This window comes from Hemicordylus capensis, chromosome 2 (genome assembly GCF_027244095.1).
Source record: "Hemicordylus capensis ecotype Gifberg chromosome 2, rHemCap1.1.pri, whole genome shotgun sequence".
Classification (NCBI taxonomy): domain Eukaryota; kingdom Metazoa; phylum Chordata; class Lepidosauria; order Squamata; family Cordylidae; genus Hemicordylus; species Hemicordylus capensis.
In genome coordinates this window covers 219156750-219179478 of record NC_069658.1, presented here as the reverse complement: position 1 = coordinate 219179478, position 22729 = coordinate 219156750, and the positions used below count along the sequence as shown (strand labels likewise).

Below are 22729 nucleotides of genomic sequence, written 5' to 3'. Positions count from 1 at the left end.
CCTTGCTTTAGCTAATGCATATTATCAGCTTTCACAAGTAAGTTATATTCATCCTATGTTAAGCTAGTGCTCTTTTTCCACTCCAGAGGTTGGCTCATCTTATTATGAGACTGGTCTTGGGGTAGCAAGCATGAATTGTACCCTTTGCTAAGCAGGGTCTGCCCTGGTTTGCATTTGAATGGTAGACTACATGTGAGCACTGTAAGATATTTCCCTTAGGGGATGGGGCCACTCTGGGAAGACAATCAAAAATTAGGTATCAGCCAAGCGTCTTTGATGAAGAATATTCCACAAAGAGAACACCACCATGGAAAAGACCCTATCTTCAGATGACTCACGTCATCTCTGAAGGTGTCAGCACCAGAGGAGAGCCTCTTACTGGCACAGACCTTAACAGGCAGGTTCTTGTGGGAGCAAAGAGAAAAATCTGTGGGAGCAAAACAGACTAGGCTTTCCCCAAACCTGCCAGTTTCACTGGAGAACAGAATAGAGGGTGCCAATTACTCTATGCAAGCAGGTTTGGGTGCATATTCTGCCACTTCACTCTGAAAGGACAACATTTAGTTATCTGGTGCAACAATCTAAGAACCTTCTTGTTTTTGTTTTCAATCATTTCTAGCTCTTATGACAGTGAAGGAAAAGCTGAAATAGGGTGGGAATGTCTAGAGAAGTTGGCCAAGCGAGTCTTTCAGTGGTCAGGGAGTGGAGCTCCAATACTCACTAGAGTTCCTTGTCTTTCTTGTCATCAAGCCAAATCATGCTAAATGAGCAGATATTTAGGCTGCAGAACCTAGGCTGCCTTGTCACAGAATCAAGGGGTGGGGCTTTCTTTTCTGGAGCACACAGGTAAGCAGATCTCTTTATAGTTTGGTTCCAGTTTGAGTCCTTTACAAGCATGATTTACATGCTTTCGAGTCATTTTTCATGATTATGAAGACTAAGAACTTGTTATTTTTAAAAAAATATTTTTAAGTAACAATTTCAAGATCTAATGGCAACACAAAAAGGCAGATGCTGTGGTTTAAAGCTCTAGGCTTCCAGAAACAAGCCCTTCTCCTTACTTGGCTTCCAAAGCTAGTGCAATCATACCAGCTGCGAGGGGGGCAGAGGCAGAGGTACCCGTATGTTTGCCGGTACAAGTGTGTCTCAAGTCTGTTGTCACCTGGAAAGAGAAGAAAATCACTAGGAAGCAGCCAGTTTCTAGCAAGACAGAACAGACGGCTCTGAACTCCCCTCTTTTTCTCCCATCACTTCTCCAAAAGCTTCAGATCTGCCTCTCTTTATGTTCCACGTCAGTCTGAAGCTTCTAGTCCTCAGTTCCTGACTGCATCTCTTCCACTGCCCTTCACCATTACACCTTTCCTCCACTCTGCACAAGCTCAGAAACTATGTGCTGCTCCCCTCCATTGTTCCCTCTAATTTTTTTTTCATCTGTGCATGGAATGAGTTTTGTTCTGGGTGGCAGTATCAAGGTAGTGTGTGCACATGTGCACTCAGAGTGGGGCCTTCCTGATTTAGCCTGAGTGGGATCTAAAACGAACTGAGTGGACATAAAAAAACCTGTGCGCACACGCTTTAGAGGGGACACTGCTCCCCCCGTTCCTCTCTCCCCCAGATGCATCTCTTCTTGGTACCATCCTTAAAAAATTAAGAAACAAGTGGACATTTTTCCTCAGATCTGTTAAATAAAAGGCCCAGAAACAAGAAATACTAAGGAGAACAAAGGAAGCCTATTTTCTGCTTCTTTCAACAACAAAGGCTGCATCCTCACGACCAGAATGACTGCAGTTAAAGAGTTAACAGTGATCAGAGAGCCCCATTTGCTCCCCCAGAGCGTGTTGTGACAACCCAGAGTTTTGGGGCAATCCTGGTTTGTACTGGGATAGGCTGGGGCGGGTGGGGGGGGGGGAGTCTCCTCCCGCCTTGTCAAGGGAACCTGAAAGAAAGGGCCTCACAATCTGCTTCTCCTCCTTTGCCCCACTGCTGTAGGTGGCGGTCAGGGTGGAGGCGCAGGGCTCATTGTACCAGGGCACCCGTCCGTTCTCCGTAGTGCTGCCCACAGAGAGGGTATAGATGCTGTTGGTGTAGCCGTCACAGTTGCAGTTGTCGTAACGGAGGCCGCCGTTGCCAGAGGCCCAGACAAAGAGGGAGCCCAGCCCACCACGGCCCTACAAAAGAGAAGAGCAGCAGTTTGAATCCCTATTTCACCACTGAGAATCCACAACACATAAAAATTCACCCTTTGCCTGATTTCTTTGGGGGTTGGGTGGCAGTTGAATCGAACTGACCCAGTTTCAAGCTTGAATCGCATCAGGCTGATTCAATTTGAACTCAGATCTAATTGCAAAAATCCATTCATGCACATTCCTATTCAGCACTTCTTGCTGCTGCTTGGAAACACCCCAGATGGCCTCCCAAAACCCCTCCAACTGGATGATTCTAAGATTAGAGTCTGCAGAATGTCACCATGGAGGCAGAGTACACCAGACACATCACACTGGAGCATCTCTGCAAAAAAATGTAGTTCTCACTACACTGTCACTGACTGGAAACAGAATGCTTTTGCAACAACCTGCCCAAGGGTCTTGGATCCTTTAGGTGGCACATCAGAAGCAGCATTAACCGATGTCGAGTTTTCACTTGGTTTCAGGGAGGAGACGGACTTATTTGACAGATTGTGGTTATCTCCCACCTTTGATTGTGGAACTCCAGGGCATGTTGAGGGGGGTTCCCAGGTGGTCTCCCATCTTGGCAGTGACCAGACCCACAACCTGCTTAGCTTCAGCATGGGAGCTATATCATGTGCCCCAGACCCTGCCCGGAGACCCATTTTATGTTCCATCACATGCCATGGAAAAGAGCATTAACTGTCACAGAATTATATTTCAGGAGGGATCACAGCTCAGTGGTGAGTCCTGCTTTGCAGGCAAAAGGTCCCAGGAAGAATTCCTGGCAGCATCCCCAGTCAAAATGATATCAAGCTGGGAAACACTGTGAAAAGCCATTGCTATTCAGAGCAGAGATTCCTGGGCTAGAGGGACTGAAGGCTTGACTCAGTGGAAGGCAGCTTCCAATATACATGAGCAACATTCTGCAGCCACATGCTTCTGCTTTTAAGCTGAAAGGGCTGCAGTTCAGTGATAGAACACGTGCTTTGAATGCTGAAGGTCCCCGTTTCAACCCCAGTTCTTTCCCCTTCAAGGATTTCAGGTAGCAGAGCTAGGAGAGGCCTCTCTCCACCCAAGTCCTGGGGCAGGGGCTAGACCAGACATGCTCAACTTCAGCCCTCCTGCAGATGTAGGCCTACAACTCCCATAATCCTTGGCTGTTGGCCACTGTGGCTGGGGATTGTGGGAGTTGTAGTCCAAAAACATCTGGGGTGGGGGGCGAAGTTGAGCAGTCCTGGGCTAGACAGAGCAATGCTCTGACTCCGAAGGCAGCTTTATACATTCAAGCAGAGAGAGAAGCCTAATGAAACCACAATCCATCACCCTAGAGACCATCATCAGCCTAAGAGCATCCGCATAGCATCTTTATGATACTGTGTATCCTCGCAGAGGCAAACATGCATACTCAGTATCAAAAAGATCAACCACAAAAGAGGAGGTGGTCCCACAAGAGACCAGAGGTAAACAGCAAACTGTTGAGGATTTTGAACCTCAATCAAAATCCATGATCAAAAGCAAACACACAAAAATAAATCTGTATTGGCTACAAATACAGGTGCACAAATGTGATAAACAAACAAACAAACAAATGACTGTGAATACAAAGAAGGATCAACACATACGTGTAAAACATACAGGTTTTCCAGAGAATAATGCATTTCAATCCTTTATTAAACTTCGTCTGCAGTTGCCACCGGCTCGTCTGGTGGCTACTCAGGGACGGGCCTTCTCCACTGCTGCCCCAAGGCTCTGGAATGCGCCCCCTACCTAAATAAGAGCCTCCCCATCTCTGACAACTTTTAAAAAGTTGGTTGATTTTGATTCTATTTTATTATTAAGCTGAGGAACCCAGCTGCACATATTATTCATTTTGGAACTATAGACCCATGTGGGTCACTTTTCACTTGAGCAACCGTGTGTGTGTGTGTGTGTGTGTGTGTGTGTGTGTGTGTGTGTGTGTGTTTCATTTGAGTAATTCTAAAAATATGGATTTACGTCAACATTTTTACAAGTTTGATAAAAGTATTGAAACGAGTTATTATCCAGAAAACCTGTCATGTGTATGCTTTATAGGTATGTATTGATTATTCTGTGTACTTTCAGTCATCCATAGCCTTAATACAGATTTATTTTCATATGCGTGCTTTCGATCATGATTTTTGGTTGAGGTTCCAGTTTGCTGCTAACCTCTGGCAAGCAGGGTGACCTAGGGGGGGCCATTGCATGGCTGGGCGGAAGAAACTTCCAAGACACATCTGCATGTGTTTCTCCAAGGGAGGAGTTCTTCTGGCAAAGGAACGCAAGCTTACATTCGCTATTCCCTTGAGGAAGGCTTCTGTGGCCAGAGCACCCGGGCCGTCCACTGTTTTCCCATCATCCTCTGGGCCCCAGCTGGCACTGTAGATGTCAATGTGCTGGGGGCGGAGACTCAAGGACCGAGCCTCCACGATGTCCGTCACAGCGCCGTCGAGCATCCTCACCCCTGGGAGAAAAGAGCAGGTTCCGTGGTCAGTTGCTCAACCCGGTTGCTAAACTGGGAACCTTGGTTCCAAACCCTGCTGCTGGCCAGGATCCTTGCTGGCCACACCCAATCCTTCCCTTTGTTCCCAACCTGCATTCCAGGAGCCTAAGTGCAGGGCCCTTGGACACAATTTCAGTGGATGCTTTGTGTACAAGGGCGGCCCTTCCGTGAGGCGAGGGGAGGCAGTCGCCTCAGACAGCAGATTATGAGGGTGGCAAGCCTGCAAGACACACTCTGGCCCCTGCAATTATTTTTTTTAAACACAGGAGAAAGTGAGAGAAGAGAGAAGATGAAGAGATGGAGAGGCCCAAGGGGGACAGCATTTGATGCCCTGCTTCAGTCACCCAGAGATCTGGAGCCATCACTGTTCATGCAAGAGAACATCCTGATCAGATATGCCTCATAGACCGCCTTCCTTACTGGTACCCATTACTTATTAGGAACACAGGAAGCTGCCATATACTGAGTCAGACCATTGGTCCATCTAGTTCAGTATTGTCTTCACAATCTGACAGCAGCTTCTCCAAAGTTGCAGGCAGGAGTCTCTCTCAGCCCTTTCTTGGAGTTGCCAGGGAGGGAACTTGGAACCTTCTGCATGCAAGCATGCAGGTGCCCTTCCCAGAGCAGCCCCAACCCTTAAGGGGTAATATCTCACAGCGCTCACACATGTAGTCTCCCATTCAAATGTAAACCAGGGCAGACCCTGCTTAGCAAAGGGGACAATTCATGCTTGCTGCCACAAGACCAGCTCTCCTCCCCCAAGTAGCTCTCTTATCCGGGGGAGCTGGCTGGCATCATGGCAAGACTACCTGCGGAACTGTTGATACTCCTTAGAGCTGAGTCCTTAGAGAGACTGGCAACCGCTCTCTAAGGTCTCAGGCAGACGTTTCCTAGACTTACTCCTTAAGATCCTTTGGGGATGGTGCCACAGCTCAGTGGCAGAGCATCTGCTTTGCATGCAGAAGGTCCCAGGTTCAATCCCCAGCAGCATCTTCAGGTACATCTTAGAAGACCAGTCTGAAACCCTGGAGAGGCAACCACAAGTCTGACTCAGTAGAAAGCAGCATCTCAAGGTCTTCTGAAAGATTGAGCCTAGGAGCTTCTACATGCAAAATATGTGCTCCATTTACTGTGCTGTGGCCCTTTTGGCCAAGAATACATGTACATATGCTCATGCAGCCTGTAGGGGTCGGGGGAAAGCAGCTATGAACCCAAAACTGCGGAAACACACGCATAGCTGTAGAGATGTTTGGACCCACAAAGCTGCCTTATATCAACCAAGCCACTGGTCCACGCTCTGGCAGGAGTTCTCCCAAGTATCAGCCACAGAGAGGCCTCTCCTAGCTCTGAGATTCTTGGAGATCCCAGGGATTGGATCTAGGACCGTCTGCATGCAAAGCAGCTGCTCTACACAGAGCAAACTCATTTTTGCCAAATCTCCGAGCTATGACAACACGGAGGCCATTCACATTTGGCAGGAGAAGAAACCCAAGCAAAGATTCTGGGGACCCTCTCTGGCAATCCAATTTTGGCTGCTTCTCCATGGCCAACGTGCTTCCACATGTGCATCTGGGGTCACCACCACCCCTCAGTCCTTTCCCCAAATGCAGATTTTGCCACCTCTCAGGCCACCCCAGAAAGAACAGTCCACTTGCCCCCAATTTTCGCCCGGTAAGCAATGCCAGCTCCACAAACGCCGTTGTTGGCCATGGCAGCCACCTCCCCGGCACAGCGCGTCCCGTGCCTGCAGAGAAGGATGGAAGAGCATTTATTTATTTATATTTATACCCCACCCTTCATCCTGCGAGCCATCAGGGCTGCCTGTCAGGAATCTGTGACAGCTGGGAGTCCCAAAGGACACCTGGTATTTTTCCAAGTAGGCCCTATATTATGTTCTTGTGGCTTCTGAATTCTGAAAAACAGTGCCCCCTGCACGCAGTAGTGGCACAGCCAGCATCTCCTCTGCTGGGTTTTGGGTTAAAACAGCTTCCTTCACCTTGGAATTGTAAATTTGAAGGAAGCCGTTTTAACCCCAAACCCAGCAGAGTTTCTAAACTTCTCCTTCATGACCCTCACCACTTATTAAGATCATCTGGGGTGGTCCACCTATAGTTGCCACCAGCTCATCTTGGGGTGGAGCCTTCTTTATAGGCACCCCAGGGCTTTGAAATGCACTCCCCGCCGCAGTGAAAGCCTCAACATCTCTGGTAGCTTTTTAGGAAAACACAAACCTGTTTAACCAGGCCTTTAGTTAGTTTATATCTTTATAGTGTCCTCATTGTTTTAACCTTTGTAGTAGTTTTAGGTTGTTTTCATGCTTTAATCCTTGCAGAAAGTGCCATGAGACTTGCAGTTTTGGTGGGATATACATGTGCTAAACTATCATACTTTGGACACATGATGCTAAAGCCCAGCTCCCTTGAGAAGTCCATAATGCTGGGAAAAGGTGAAGGAAAGAGAAGAAGAGGACGACCAGAAACAAAGTGGATGGACTCGATGATGACTCAGTTATTCATCTCTGTGTACCTCCCTGCCACCCCTTCGGCTGTAAGTGGCCGTAAGTACCGGGTGCGTGTGCACTCCGGCCGAAGAGGGGGGGAGGGGTGGCAGGGAGGTACACTGCCGCCCTGAAGGCTTTTACGGGCAACGAGCACCGGTGGGGGTGAAGCAGGGGAGGGGTAAGTGCACCCTTCCCCACCCTTAAAGTGGCACACACACACCCAGCTTCGAACTTAAAAAAGACTGTAAAAGGGCCTCCGAACAGGTTCATGCACATCCCTACCGTGGCATAACCATTGGGTGAGAGGGTGTACAATGCACCCTGGCCGTGGATGACCAGAGTGCCTGGGAGTTGCCATGCTTACTGCCCCACCATCCCCTTAGGGTGTTCACCCCCACCTTCATGGGGCCCCACTATCACACCATCACCAGGCTGCGTTCACCCCAACCCTGCACTGGCACAGCCCTGATCCCAGCGAGAATAGGGTTGCTATATTCTGGCTCTCCAAATCCGGGTGCCTAATTTGCATATTATGTAAATTGGCTTGGAAATAATTTTTGAGCAGAATAGTGACTGCATGTTTTGCTCCATAACTCCACTTCTACCAGGGGTAGAGTTGAGAGAAAGAAAGAAAGAAAGAAAGAAAGAAAGAAAGAAAGAAAGAAAGAAAGAAAGAAAGAAAGAAATCTGGGCGAATCTGAGTGGGCTAAGCAATCTGGGTGAGATGCTTAAAATCTGGGTGAAACCTGGAATTTCAGGGGGCACGGCAACTCTAAGCAAGAACAGGTGGCTTCTTAAGCAGAACTCTTCTCACTGGTAGCTGCGGTGAGTGCAGCCCAGCAGGAAGCAAAGTGGCAAGAGAAAATAAGAGCAGCCCTGCTGGATCAGGCCTAAGGACCATCTAGTCCGGCATCCTGTTTCACACAGTAACCCACCAGATGCCTCTGGGGAGCCCACAGGCAAGAGAGGAGGTGGGGGTCCAGCAAACAAGCTACACTTCAGATTTTGCTGCCAGGCCGCCTTCAACCTTGCTATGCCACTGGAAAGAGGGCACCTTAAAGTCATAAGAACATGACTTTCTACTGAGTCAGACCATTGGTCCATCTAGCTCAGTATTGTCCACCCAGGCTGGCAGCAGCTTCTCCAAGGTTGCAGGCAGGAGTCTCCCACAGTCCTATCTTGGAGATGCCAGGGAGGGAATTTGGAACCTTCTGCATGCAAGCATGCAGGTGCTCTTCCCAGGGCAGCCCCATCCTGAGGGGAATATCTTACAGTGCTCACATATGTAGTCTCCCATTCAGATGAAAACCAGGATGGACCCTGCTTAGCAAAGGAGGCAATTCATGCTCACTACCACAAGACCAGCTCTCATCCCAGATGTCTAACCGTTGATCGTGCAAATGCATGTATGGACTGCAGCGCACTTTGTTACTGGTTCTGATCTATCAACATCTGAACTATCAAAAAAACACAACTTTATATTGTGTCTATTTTATTAATGTTGTGAATCGCCCTGAGCAGTAGTGTCCTGGAGGGGCGAGATATAAATATTTAAGTAAATAAATGATGTTGACCACAAGCAGTCTGTCAGCCTTTAAGAGAGGCAAAAGCCTTGGTTGCGTTAGTAAAGAACCAACTCACCGATTCTCGTCCCACGCATTGTATCGTGGTTGAGGGTCAGGATCATTGTCATTGAAGTCATAACTTGCCAGAGGGTCCTGCAAGAAAAAAAACAAGGCATTTTGACAGAGGAGTGACTCTTTCTAGAATTTGAAAGGAAACTTACATTTACTGCATAACTATGGGGGAGAATGGTAACTCCTCTTCATACTCAGGGTTCCTCCCATTTTTAGCTTTTTCTTTTTTTTTAAGCACAAGTGTCTAGTCCTGATGGCTGCAGAGACAAAGCTGGAGAATGTGTCAAAGATACAAAGTAGATACAATTTTATATTTTATTGGGCCAATGTGTGTTTTGAATTGCCTCTGTAATGGTGGCTGAATCTATTACTATGGTTTTGCCTAAAATGCCATCCAATAGGGTTTGGCAAAATGATCATTATTATGTTATTGTGGTCTTGTGGTAGTAAGCATGAATTGCCCCCTTTGCTAAGCAGGGTCTGCTTTGGTTTGCATTTATTTATTTATTACATTTTTAATACCACCCCATCTATTATATTGCCCTTAGGGGATGGGGTCGTAGCTCAGTGGAAGAGCACCAGAAGGTCCCAAGTTCAATCCCTGGCATCTCCAGGTACGACAAATATGACAAATATTTATATACTGCTTCTCAACTAAAGTTCCCAAATCAGTTTACATAGATATAAATAAATAAATAAAATGGTTCGCTGCCACCAAAGGGCTCACAATCGAAAAAAGAAACATAAGACAGCCACCAGCAACAGCCAATGGAGGAATGCTGTGCTGGGGATGGAGAGGGCCAGTTGCTCTATCAGCACTTCTAAAAGTTGCCTCTTTGCTCAGTTAGCAGGGGGTCCATTAGCAAGTAGGGCTGGGAGACAACCCTGCCCGGAACCCTGAAGAACCGCTGCCAGACAGTGTAGGCAACACTGCGCTAAGATGGACCAAGGATCGGACTCAGTATAAGGCAGCTTCCCACTTTCCTAATTATTATTATTATTATTATATTTATATACCACTTTTCAACAAAACGTTCGCAAAGCAGTTTACACAGCCAATGGCACGAGAAAATTGTTCACAATCCAACACATGCACACACACACATTTATATACCACTTTTCAACAAAATGTCCACAAAGCGGTTTACACAGCCAATGGCACAAGAAAATTGTTCACAATCCAACACATGCACGCACACACACACACACACATTTATATACCACTTTTCAACAAAATGTCCGCAAAGCGGTTTACACAGCCAATGGCACAAGAAAATTGTTCACAATCCAACACACGCATGCACACACGCACGCATGCACGCACAAACACACACACACAGACACACACAGACCAGCAATAGTCACTGGAGAGATGCTTTGCTGGGCTGAATTAAGACAGTTGCTCTCCCCCTGTTAATTATAAGAAAGAGCTACCACTTTAATAAGATGCTTCTTACCCAGGGGTAATGTTCCTTGATGGTTCTTAAATATTTGGAAAGTGACACTCAGCGGAATTTGATGCCGGAAAGAAGTTTAAAGTTTTGGAGCTAGAGTGTCCTTGGTCTGCACTTCCTTTCTCCGAGGACTAGATGCATGATCCTTGACTGTGCTACCTGCTGAATGAGCACTAGATTGCTTCCAATATGCTCACTTTGTATATTTGTTGAAGTCTCCAGTGCTCTCCTGTGCTGACCACTCTCAAGTGGGTACAGTGAACCAATAATGTGATACAGGAGATATGCAAGCTTTTGAGCATCACAGGATTCTTCATCAGCAAAATGGAGAGGTGGGAAAAAGACTCAGGCACACAAACAGAGCAATGGGCAATTGCGCATTGACAGAACGTTGGAAAAAGTAGTCTTGATGTGGTCTTGATGTGATCAAGACAAGTTCCAAGTGGTGTTTTACGGATATGTATGTGTTGGTGTATTGGCAAAACCACTACACAGAAAGAATACTGACAGAATATGCAGAACTGCCTCAAGACTGCTCTTTGGCAGCATTTTAGGAATGCACGCTTGCACACGGGCAATGCAAAAAGGGGACAAAAGGTGCAAATGAACTAAAAGACCTGAGCATATCAACAGCTGAAGCTGCCTTCTACTGAGTCAGACCCTTGGTCCTTCTAGCTCAGTACGGTCTGCACTGACTGGCAGCAGTTCTCCAGTGTTTCAGATAAAGAAGGGTATTTTCCCAGCTCCACCTGCTGCCAGGGATGGAACCTGGGACAAATGCTCCATGTAACAGGAATTCCCAGATGTTGCTGACTACAGCTCCCAGCATGCTCAGCTGCAATGGCATTTCTCTAGGGATTGTGGGAGTTGTAGTCAACAACATCTTGGAATTCCTGCCTGGGAGCTTCTGCATACCAAGCAGGGGCTCTGTCACTGAGCTATGGCTCCATCATAGGGACATTCCCCCTGGCTATCTCCACAGGGCAGAGGGGCCAGCTGTACTTACATAATTAGCTACAAGGTCGGGATGGTCCTTCTCAATACCATCATCCAGGATGCTCACAACCACCCCCAAGCCCGTATAGCCCTGGCTCCATGCAGTGAGGACATTTAGGTCTGGAGCCACGTCATTGTTCTAAAGCAGAAAGAACAAGAATTTAGTCGGGGCAGGGGATAAGCTAAGCTTTATTCTTCCCTTCTACTCATCCAACTCTTTGAGAGCCCACAAATTCGACTACCAATTAGGGATGTGCATGGAATCGGGCAGGGGTGGTTCGAGGGGGTGGCACTTTAAGGGCGGGGGAAGGTGCACTTACCCCTCTCCCCGCTTTCCCCCCGCTGGCGCTCGGTTTTGGTAAAAGCATTTGGGGTGGCAATGTACCTCCCTGCTGCCCCTTCCTCCTCTTTGGCCGGAAGTGGCTGGAAGTATCAGGCACGGGCGCGTACATCATGGGAGCATGATGTGTGCACGTGCGCCCAATACTTCCAGCCGAAGTAGAGGAAGGGGTGGCAGGGAGGTACACTGCTGCCCCGAAGGTTTTTACCAAAACCCAGCACCGCCAGCGGGGAGAGAAGCAGAGGGAGGGGTAAGTGCACCCTCCCCCGCCCTTAAAGTGAGACATCCACACCCCGCCTTCAAACCTCGAACCAACCCAGTGTTCGAACCTGTTCGGAGCCCTGTAAAAGGGCCTCTGAACAGGATCGTGCACATCCCTACTACCAATATTTATATACTGATTTTCAACCAAAGTTCTCAAAACAGTTTACACAGAAAAATATTTAATACATACATAAGATGTTTCCCTGTCCCCAAAGGGCTCACAATCGAGAAGTGAGATGATGATGATTAATTTGATTTCTATACCACCCTTCCAAAAATGGCTCAGGGTGGTTTACACAGAGAAATAATAAATAAATAAGATGTCCCTGAGGGCTGCACAACCCTCAGGGACATATTTTCAGGTGGCACAGAGGGCTTCCTGGGGAAGGGGAGGATGTCAAAAAGTGCCCCTTCCCTGCTGCACCCGTGCAGTTAGTTGGGAAGTTCTGTTAGGCCTTGCTCTTCCTGTCAGCCCGTTTGTTTTCAGGGGACTGACTCTGCTATGAACTCCCCCACTGGGTGTCTGCATGCTCTCTCTTGGCTGAACAGAGGTTATACAAGCAACCAATGTTATAAGGATGTGATCCCCAGTACTTTATCTCCTTACAAGGAAACTAGTCCTCTAAAACCCTACCCTGGAACTTCTAAGCACTCAGGGTAGTGGTGAGCATGAAATGCTGCAGGATACACACTAGCCCTGTTACAGGGAGCTGGCAGAAAAGAACTGCAAGTTAATCCTGGGAAAGGAGAAGGCTAAAAGAGTTCACCGCAACCAGTGTTCCCTCTAACAGTAATTCCCAGTTATTGTGGACTATCACTCCTATAATCTCCAGCCAAAGGTCACTGCAGCTGGGGATGCTGGGAGTTGTAGTGAACAACATATGGGAATCGCTGTTAGAGGGAACACTGACCCCAACCCTCAAAAGTCCTGATTTGGGGCCCTCCCATGGGTAGGTAGACAGCTCAGCTTCCTTCCCACAAGACAGCTCCAAATGGATTGATTGCCATCCTTCCTCTGACTCAGCCTGTGAGGTCGAAAGAAGGCTGAAATGATTCATAAGTCTGAGTCATCCCATATCACTCCCTAAATGGTTGATGCAGACCACAGAAATAACTATTCTCCACAAGTGATCAAGGTCCGATTCCTGTGTCGTGATTAAGAAGAAATGTTAGGCTGTCCTTCCAGAACAATAAGCATCCACTAATTCTGTATTCCTTCCTTCCTTCCATCCTTCATGAATGATGGACCATTAGTTCACGGTTGGATGCAAGATTTTTATACCAGTTGCTCAGGTTCAGGTATCTTCTTGGGCTAATGGAGATTGCAGCACATGAGATGTTCTCCTGAAAGGATGGATGGAGCTTTGGCTGAAGGAGTGTGGTCTGCCACTCAAAGGGGCAGGCTTTCCTTGGGCTGTGGTGGGTGGAGCCAGTACCCTTTCTTGACATATACCCCAAAGTAACTCCACTGCTCCCTGCATCCTGGTAGGCTATTGCTTGCCCACTCAAATCCACATGCTCCGCGCAATCTGTGTTTCTCCTGGCCTATGCACCTGTTCTTCCTTTCGCCACTCACCATATACCACTGCTTGTGGAACCAAGGGTCAGTGGGGACCACTCTAACTGTTCTCCTCCTCCTCCTCTTCAGAGTCTGTTGCTCAAACCAGTGGACCTATGGCCAAAATCACACATGCATTTTAAAGAATGTGAATGCTTCCCCTGCCTAAATTAAGGCCCATTGCCACAAGTTATTTAAGGCAGAAACAACGTGCCATCACAGCTGGTATGGAATGCCCCAACCTGCCTCCCCCCAAATGCTGACCCTTAGTGGCCAGCATACAGTTCTACAGATATTATGCTGGCCAAGTCCTTGACACATTTGAGGGGGATCTGGGAGCCAGCTCAAAAATTTAGGAGCCAGACAATGGACACTTGACAAAATTAACAGACTTAGTGACAGACATTGTGGAAGGGGAGGGTTAATGGCTTCAGTTTATCCCCTTTACAAGTAAAATACTGTACTTAGACGAGAAACTGGGCCAACTACATATTTTACTAAATAACTACTTGTGAATACCCTAGTCTAGGTACCACATTTAAATTTCTGGGCGCCATGACTTCCTGGCGCCTGGAATTTGTCAAGCCCTGATCTGGCCTGCCGCACTGCGTCCCCTTTCCTTTGCAATCCAGTGACAGTGATCATGCTTTTCCTCAACCCTGCCAGTTTCTTCAGAAAACAGCCAAGGAAAGACAAGCAGCCAGTTCAAACGGTTCCATACGATGAAGCATGCACTCCATCCTCCCCTGCTTTCATCGAAAGCCAAAGAGTACTATTCCTGATTGAGATTTAGAACAAGCCAAGATTGGTGATGATGTCAGAACTGACTGATCTTGGTTTATTCTAAGCAACTTCCCTATAATAAACCAAGATATTCTGAAGCGGGTTTCAGAGCTTGGTTTAATTCAGGGAAACCGGTTAAAATAAGCCATGATCAGTAAGTTTGGATGCCACACAACCAGTCATGATTGCTTTAACCCAAGTATGTCTGAAGCCCTGACTGAGCAAGATCAAAAGTCCAACATCTCGTTCCCAACAATGGCAAACCAGACACATCTCAGAAGTGTACAAGCAGAACATGATGGCAGTAACTCCTTTGTGCTGCTGCTGACCCTAGCAACTGTTCTTCAAAAATATACTGTTTCTGGAGGTTCCACATGGCCACTAATAGACCTCTTCTCCTCCATGAATTTGTCTAACCCCCTTTTAAAGGCATTACTTAATTAAGAAGAATATATTTATATACCACTTTTCAAATGAAAAAGATTCACAAAGTGGTTTACACACCAAAGGGAATGAGAAGATTGTGAGATTTCTACAATGAAATGCAAGGGAGGCACCAGCAACAGCTACTGGGAGAGGGGGTGCTGTGCTGGGATGAGAAGAGATACTTGCTCTCCCCCTGCTAAATATACCATCAGCCACTTTAAAAGGGGTCTCTTGGCCCAGTTAGTGATTTCTAAACTGTGTGCCCAGAAAGAGCCTGAAGATGGTTCCCTGCCTCAACGGGGCAACTGTATGCTGGCAATCTACAAAGAGAGACAAGGGAGATATCAGCAACAGCCACTGGAGAGATTGTATGCTGGGCTGAATAGGGACGGCTGCTCTCCCCCTGCTACACAGAAAAGACTACGGACCAAACTGGGGGCAGTCCGTCCACAATCAAAGCAAAACAAGCCTGGTTCAGGCAGGCCACTTTGGTGCCCAACGGGCAGGCGGCGGGCGGGATGGCGGGAGAGGTAGCCAAAGGGTCTTCTATGCTGGGAATTCTCTCTGGTAAGAGAAACCCTTTTTCATTATAGCAGAGTGCACAGAGGCACAACACAGAGGAATTTAGTTAGGCATGTGTGTATGCTGAGAGTAAAGTGACTTGGAGCCAGTTCATAGCTTCAAATCAATATAAGTGGTATTTATTAGAGAACTCCATTCTGGATAGGAAAGTGAAGAGATAGGATCTCTAATCTAGCTAGCTAGCTGGATGCAGATGGATTCTGCATCTCTGCACACATGGTGCAGGGGAGAGGAGCTTGCATGTTGCAAGGTAGAAGGAAGGGAAGAAAAAGGGAAGAGGAAGTGGCAGGAAGGAAGGAAGTCCCTGAGATTAGCAATCTACATATCAAAGGGATAGTGTCAGAGTAGTAGAGAAGAGATGACCAATGTCTTGACCCTCTAGCCCAGTGATTCTCAAACTTGGGTCCTCAGGTGTTATTGGACTTCAACTCCCATAATCCCCAACCAAAGGCCACTGAGGCTGGGGATTATGGGAGTTGAAGTCCAATAACACCTGAGGACCCAAGTTTGAGAGTCCCTGCTCTAGCCCTCTGACTCACTAGTCTGTCCTCCTATGTCAATGAGACAAGAGACAGCACATAGTCCTTCACTTCCAACACTTCTTTATGGCTGCCAGTGCTGCCACTCACACACACAAACACCCGGTGGAACCCATAGCCCAAGCACACCTGGGCGGCTTGCTAAAGAAGGCAGGCTTGTGAACGCTTGGGCTATGGGCTGTGCCGGGGGGGAGAGTGGCGGTGGCAGCCACACCAAGTGGGTAAGAAGACCCTGTGACTACCTCTCTCGCCGCCCCACCCCCCAGCTGCCCTGTATTGCTTCCAAGGGACCAAGACCCCCACCCTTGTAAAGGGGTTTCCGGTACAAGTGTTAGCCGCCCAAACCTCCAAACAAGTTCAATCAAATGGACCAGACTGGCCGGCTCATTCAACTGAACTGGTTCGGCAGCACACAGTGCAGCTTGATTTTGGGGTCGTGCACACCTCTATTGTATGAAGATGTACTTTCTCTTGTCAGCCCAGAATCTCCTGCCTATACGCTTAGTTGGATTATCTCAAGCACACTCAAGTATTATGATCTGTTTCAAATAACAGCCACCCAGATATTTCTGAGAAGACTACAAGCAGGACACGAAGGCAAGAGCATGCCCCACCCCCAGCTGTTTGCCCCAAGACGTGGCATTCAGAGATGGACTGCCTCTGAACCTGGAGGTTTTGCTTATCCCCCATGGTCAGTGATAGACCTCCTCTCCAGAAATGTGTCTAAGGCTTGCTGCCTTCAGGTCCTTTTTAAAGCCAGCCACCTTTAACTATTCACTGAACTTACATGGGGGTCTTTTTGCAGACGAAGAAACCAACCCCGGTGCTGGTTCAGGGACTGCTGCCTCATGCCTCGGTGTTCAAGATGGTAATATGGTTCCCCCTCAATCACCTGCCAGAGCAAAGGAAAAAATGCATCATAGAACATGAGAGTTGGAAGGGACCTTGGAGGTCTAATCATCCAACGCTCTGCTTCAGGAAACTGCTTCAGCATTCCTCAAAGATGACTGTCCAGCCAGTTTGCAAAACCTGCAGCAAAGGAGAGCCAATCACATCATGAGTCAGGCTGTTCCACTGTCCAGCAGCCTTTCTAGTCGAGAAATGCCTCCTAATGTCCAGCCTAAATCTGCTTCCTTATAATTTCAATCCACTGGTTCTAGTCTTGCCCTCACGAGCAACAGAGAACAAGTCCATTCCTCTTTCTACAGTCAGGCCTTCAGAGATCTGTACATTGCTATCATATCTCCCTTTAAGACCTCTATTCTTCAGATTAAACATACCCAGCTCATAGAATTATAGACTCACAGAGCATTAGAGCTAGAAGTACCCTGAGGTCTTCTAGTCTAACCCCCTGCTCACTGCAGGAATCTAAGCAGATCCTGAACAGAAGAGCCTGTCCAGTCTCTTCCTGAAAATCGACAGCATCGAGAGAGCCCATCACTGAATGAGGCAGATTGTTCCACTGTTAAACATCAGGTGTTTATGCACAGCCTTCCATCATTGTGGCTATGAAATTAAAGAAACCAGCGAGGCCCATCAATGAAGCGTGTCTTTTTAAAAGACAAGAACGGCGAGAAGAGAAATCAATGTGCTAATAACAGAAGGACTGGCGCCAATATCTGCACAAAGCCTCCATCAATTCAATCCATTTGCTTTTAGAAGAGCAGAACCAACTACTGCATCTCTGGATTGGTCGGGGCTCTGAGCTTGCTTCAGTGCAAAGCCAAAAGAAGTAGTCATTCCATTGAATCTATATGCTAGTATAGACAATTCTGCAAAAATAAACCTGCAGCAGGAAGCTCCAGGGGTAGCCGCCCGCCCCCCCCACCTCCTGCCCACCACCCCCTGCAAATAAAGGCCCCTCCCCTCCTCCTCTGCATACTTCTGCCCCCATGTCCTTCACCTTTCTCTCTCATCTGCCTGGTGTTTATTTCCAGATTGTAAATCCTTTGGGGCTGAGACCTGGCCACTTGCTCTTCTTAAAGCACCATACACAGCAATGGTGCTATATACATAAATAACATTCCTAACTGACTTTTTGGTGGCCTGTTTATTTAAAGTTCATATCCAGCATGTCTACCTTTTAAAAAAAGAAGAAGTGGCTGGAGTGATTCATTTTTTTTTAATTCCCCCTCGCCTTAAATGCTGCCTCTGGCTTATTGAACAACTTTTATTAGCCTTATTGAGATAATGTATATTTAATGTGTACTGTTTTAACAACAAGAAGCTGCCCTGATTTTACGAACAAAGGTATCAGTCTTTTAAAGGAATATACAAGAGGCTGGCAAATGAGTCTAACTCAATCATTCCCGTATGCTGTGCCCATGAGAAATACATTAACTAAATAATTAAGGCTACAAACCTGAACACAGTTACTAAAGAGCCAGCCTTATTGAGCACAGTGGGACTGACTTCTGAATAAACCTGCAAAAGACTGCATACACTGTAAAGAAATGTGTAAAAAGAGACTGTCCTCGCTTTGATCACCTTTTTGTCCCTTCAGTCCCTCTCAAAGCACAGAGACAGGAGAATTACCAGAGAAGGCTGTTATGTCTCTGCATGAGTAACTAGTCTGCATGTCCCTGTGAGGAGGAACTTCCTGATCGCTCATATACAGGAGAATGTACTCTGAGGCTGGGCAATTGGACGACATGAGACCTGAGTTCAAATCCCCATTCAGCCATGAGACTTGCTGGGTGACTCTGGGCCAGTCACTTTGCTCTCAGCCTAACCTACTTTACAGGGTTGTTGTGAGGAGAAACCTAAGTATGTAATACACCGTTCTGGGCTCCTTGGAGGAAGAGCGGGATATAAAATGTAAAAAATAAAATAAAATAAAATAAATAAAAATGTAACTTGCTACATTTCCCCGAACATTGGAGTTAGGGAAGCGACAAACATATTTCAACCCCCTGGTCCCTTATCCCACAGCTGAGACTTTTAGACTTCTTACAGCGATTTAATTTTAAAAGCTGTTTTCCCAACAGAAGGGAAATGCACTCCGCACACGCTCAGGATCACTCTGCCCCTCAGCAAAGCTTTCCCCTGGTTCCCTTTTAGGACTTTGAACCAAGCAGATTTCAGCTGGTTTGTCCAACTATTTGTCTAGCTGCCCAAACAAAAAGATGTAAAGCTAGGCGGCAGGGGTGAATATCCCTTATGATCACTGTTTTCGTTACTTCCCTACTTTCTGTAACATCTAGGTTGGCATTATTACTTTTTAACAGAAGATAGTGCAATGCTCAAAAGCAACTGAACTCTGCACAGGCTCAAAGGCTACACACACCACAATGACCTCAATGAATAATTCTTCCCTTGTTTATCCTCAGTTCCATTCCTTACCCTCCTTCTGCAGCTGATTTTAGATTACAAAATCCCAATGACACTATATAAATCCCATTATTCACAAAATACAAAAGTTGCTACTCGTCCAGTTTTCTTCAGCTTAGGGGAAGAAGTTGCAAACTTCTTCACACAGCTGTTCATTTGGTTAGGGAATCTGGTGGTGTCATCATGCCACGAGGTCAAATTCATGGGAGAGAAGAGGTTTACTGACAGCAGTGTGTAGCCAAGATGGAGAGTGCTGGACTAGGGCTGGACTAGGACCGGGGAGACCCGAGTTCAAATCCCCATTCAGCCATACTACTAGCTCGGTGACTCTTGGCCAGTCACTTCTCTCTCAGCCTAGCCTACTTCACAGGGTTGTTGTGAAAGAGAAACTGAAGTATGTAATACACCACTCTGGGTTCCTTGGAGGAAGAGCGGGATATAAGTGTAAATAATTAATAATAATAATAATAATAATAATAAAAGAGGCAGTAAATCTCTCAGATACGAGATGCTGGGGACAATGGAAAAGAAGAGGGCTGTTGCTTTATGCCAAACGTGCCCAAATCACAAGGGAGGCAGAGGGTAGTCTGCCCACACACACACACAACACACACACCCGCCCAGCTAGTGTTTTGAGAAGGTTTTGAGAATGGGGCAGGCTTACGAAATGCATTAAGGGCCTCCTCCCTTTCCCAGAAAGATGGACCCCTTGTTCCCATCCCCCTCCCTCACCTGCCCCAGGTAAAGTAGCCCATGCCTGCGTGCCAGGCGCTGTGCATCCTGTGCTCCTGCAGGGACGCGCACAGCCCAGCTGCTCAGGTAAACTTCTCTTCTGCCGCGGGAGGAGCCGCAGCACCAGAGAAGCAGGAGCCAGAGCTCCGCCGTCGCTGCCCTCCTCATGGCTTCCCCCGCAGCAGGCAAACTAGTGAGAGAATTGGAGACGGGAAAACGAGCGTTGGAGCCTCGGCCCTTATATGAGGGGGAGGCCTAGTCCCACCCTCCTAAGCCTGGGCCTCGATTTGGACTCCACGCCCGCCACAGAGACCGCAAGAGCGGGCCGCCTAGCGCCACGTGCTCGGAGGCGCCTGGTTGCCATAGCAACGGGAAGCCAAAGCGGGGAGGCTTGGACTACAGATCCCGTGGGACCTTGCGTGGACTTGGCTGTAGAGCCTCTTGGGAGTTTTCTTTCCAAAAGCGGCCTTTAACCCAAGTGGGATATTCCAATTGGAAGACCCCGGTATGAGAAGTTGTGTTTTATTAGTATATTAGAATTAATTATTGATTAGGGATGCTTTAGCTTGGCCAAACCTTTGAGCAGGCTTGAACAGAACTGCAGGCTTCCATCCTTAAGATATTCATGCGGAAATTTGTGAATCAGAAGCTGTCTGTGGGAAGTTTCATAAATTAGGGCAAACGGGTAGCTTACGTTATGGCTTCTCATAGCTGAGACTGGGGGAATTTCAACATGGATAAAGAAAAACAAAACAAAAAACCTGCAGACATCCTGGAAAGTTGATGTAGTGGCACACAACAGATTTGGGGGGATCCTATAAGGGCTGGCCACGGACCGAGCTCATGATCAGGTATAGACAACGTATAAAAGGTGGGCAAAATTGAGAGCTCAAAGACTGTCCAATCAAAATAGCTGAAATTAGAGGTAAGCCGCTATGACCAAAGAAAAGGGCATAAAAGGGATTGTGGCAGTATGGGGTCTTCATTTAAATAAAATCTAACACCGGGATGTATTTATTAATCTATGCACAAAAGTGCACACAGACTTGTAAGTCGCCAACCCCACAAACAGCATCATCCATTATCAGTGCCCTCACCCAGCTGTTGAAGATGTGATGTGCAATAATACTTTTTTTTTGGGGGGGGGGGAAGTGTAGATAAAATCCAAAACCCATCCCTTTATTAGGACCAACTAAAGTGTCACAAAGTAGTGAGGCAGCTTTCGAGTTCTCCAGGATTCTTCTTTAGTTTTGTTTTAAAACTTTGATTTATTTTTACATTGTCTGTACCATTTCCTACTATTTTTTTAATGTACAGAATGGTGTACAGTTATAAAATGAAAGAGCATCTCTTAACCATATGCAGAGTGCCTTTCAGTGAGGAACTAGAACAAAGGGTACAAGGCTCCCAAGTCACAAGATAAGATGTCCTCACAGGATTAAACCCTGGCACTTCTCATTTTAGAAATTAGCTCTCTGTCTCTCTCACACATGTGGGTTGGGTTGCAATCTTAACTTAATTGGAGCCAGAGCAGAGGTCATCCCTGGAGGTTTTCAGTGCCAGAGTTCATATAATGTGATTATTATTATTAAGGGAAGGGCTCATTCACTGGTAAGTTCCAAGTTCAACCCTCAGGTATCTCCAGTTAAACAGACTATGGATCACAAGAATGGAAAAGGACTTTTGTAATCTGGAGAACCTGTGCTAGTTAGAGAGACATAGCTGTTAAGTTTATGGAGATCTTCATGTATTGTATTGTAAAACCAGCTGCATATAGTGTAGTGTAGTGTGGGTGTGGTGTAGTGGTTAGAGTGTTGGACTATGACTGGGGAGACCTGAGTTCAAATCCCTGTTCAGCCGTGAACCTCACTGGGTGACTCTGGGCCAGTCATGTATCTCTGGGCCTAACCTACCATATATCCCGCTCTTTGAGCGGGATATAAATAAATAAATAAATATAGCATGTCTCTCTCAGTTCCCAAATATCAAAAGAGCATTCACACCTGCTTGTTTGATGCACAACCATCTGCTGTCCTAGAGGGTAGATATAATAAGACACCTTATTATTTATTATTTATTTATTGAATTTATATACTGCCTAGTATAAAAATCTCTAGGCGGTTTACAGAATTAAAACATACTAGCTGAACCCGCACAGAGCATCTGTGCAGTAGTTCACTTCCTTTTGGGGGTTAGTTGAGAGAATTTGTTTGGCTGGTCCTCCCACAGCTCTCTCGCTCGCTCTGCCCCCCCCCACACCGCCTCTCTCTCTCGCTCTGTCTCTCCCCCGTGCGCCTCTCTCGCTCACTCTCTCTCCCCCGTGCGCCTCTCTCGCTCACTCTCTCCCCCCACGCGCCTCTCTCGCTCGTGCTGTCTCTCCCCCACGCGCATCTCTCGCTCGCGCTGTCTCTCCCCCGCGCGCCTCTCTCGCTCGCGCTGTCTCTCCCCCCACGCGCCTCTCTCGCTCGCGCTGTCTCTCCCCCCACGTGCCTCTATCGCTCGCGCTGTCTCTCCCCCGCGCGCCTCTCTCGCTCGCGCTGTCTCTCCCCCGCGCGCCTCTCTCGCTCGCTCTCTCTCTCCCCCGCGCGCCTCTCTCGCTCGCTCTCTCTCTCCCCCGCGCGCCTCTCTCGCTCGCGCTGTCTCTCCCCCCACGCGCCTCTCTCGCTCGCGCTGTCTCTCCCCCCACGCGCCTCTCTCGCTCGCTCTGTCTCTCCCCCGCGCGTCTCTCTCGCTCGCGCTCTCTCTCCCCCGCGCGCCTCTCTCGCTCGCGCTCTCTCCCCCGCGCGCCTCTCTCGCTCGCGCTCTCTCCCCCGCGCGCCTCTCTCGCTCGCGCTCTCTCCCCCGCGCGCCTCTCTCGCTCGCGCTCTCTCCCCCACGCGCCTCTCTCGCTCGCGCTCTC

The 22729-nt window shown here is 47.6% G+C and overlaps 1 protein-coding gene across 7 annotated transcripts in view; it reads right to left on the bottom strand.

The window, feature by feature from the left end:
- Window positions 1-20656, bottom strand: part of PCSK4 (proprotein convertase subtilisin/kexin type 4) — a 37739-nt gene extending 17083 nt beyond the window's left edge. For 3 of the 7 annotated variants that reach the window (XM_053302629.1, XM_053302631.1, XM_053302636.1), the window contains exons 1-9: window positions 19831-20187; window positions 16556-16660; window positions 13457-13552; window positions 11287-11415; window positions 8831-8907; window positions 6345-6433; window positions 4478-4650; window positions 1956-2168; window positions 1062-1162 (exon numbers count right to left, since the gene is read on the bottom strand). In XM_053302629.1, the coding sequence (XP_053158604.1) occupies window positions 1062-1162; window positions 1956-2168; window positions 4478-4650; window positions 6345-6433; window positions 8831-8907; window positions 11287-11415; window positions 13457-13552; window positions 16556-16660; window positions 19831-19998 (1151 nt within the window). In that variant the 5' untranslated portion in view covers window positions 19999-20187. Of the gene's footprint in view, window positions 1-1061; window positions 1163-1955; window positions 2169-4477; window positions 4651-6344; window positions 6434-8830; window positions 8908-11286; window positions 11416-13456; window positions 13553-16555; window positions 16661-17671; window positions 18280-19830; window positions 20188-20406 lie in introns of those variants that run through there. The other 4 variants (XM_053302630.1, XM_053302634.1, XM_053302635.1 and 1 more) reach the window with 4 other exon arrangements.
- Window positions 20657-22729: the final 2073 nt, after the last annotated feature.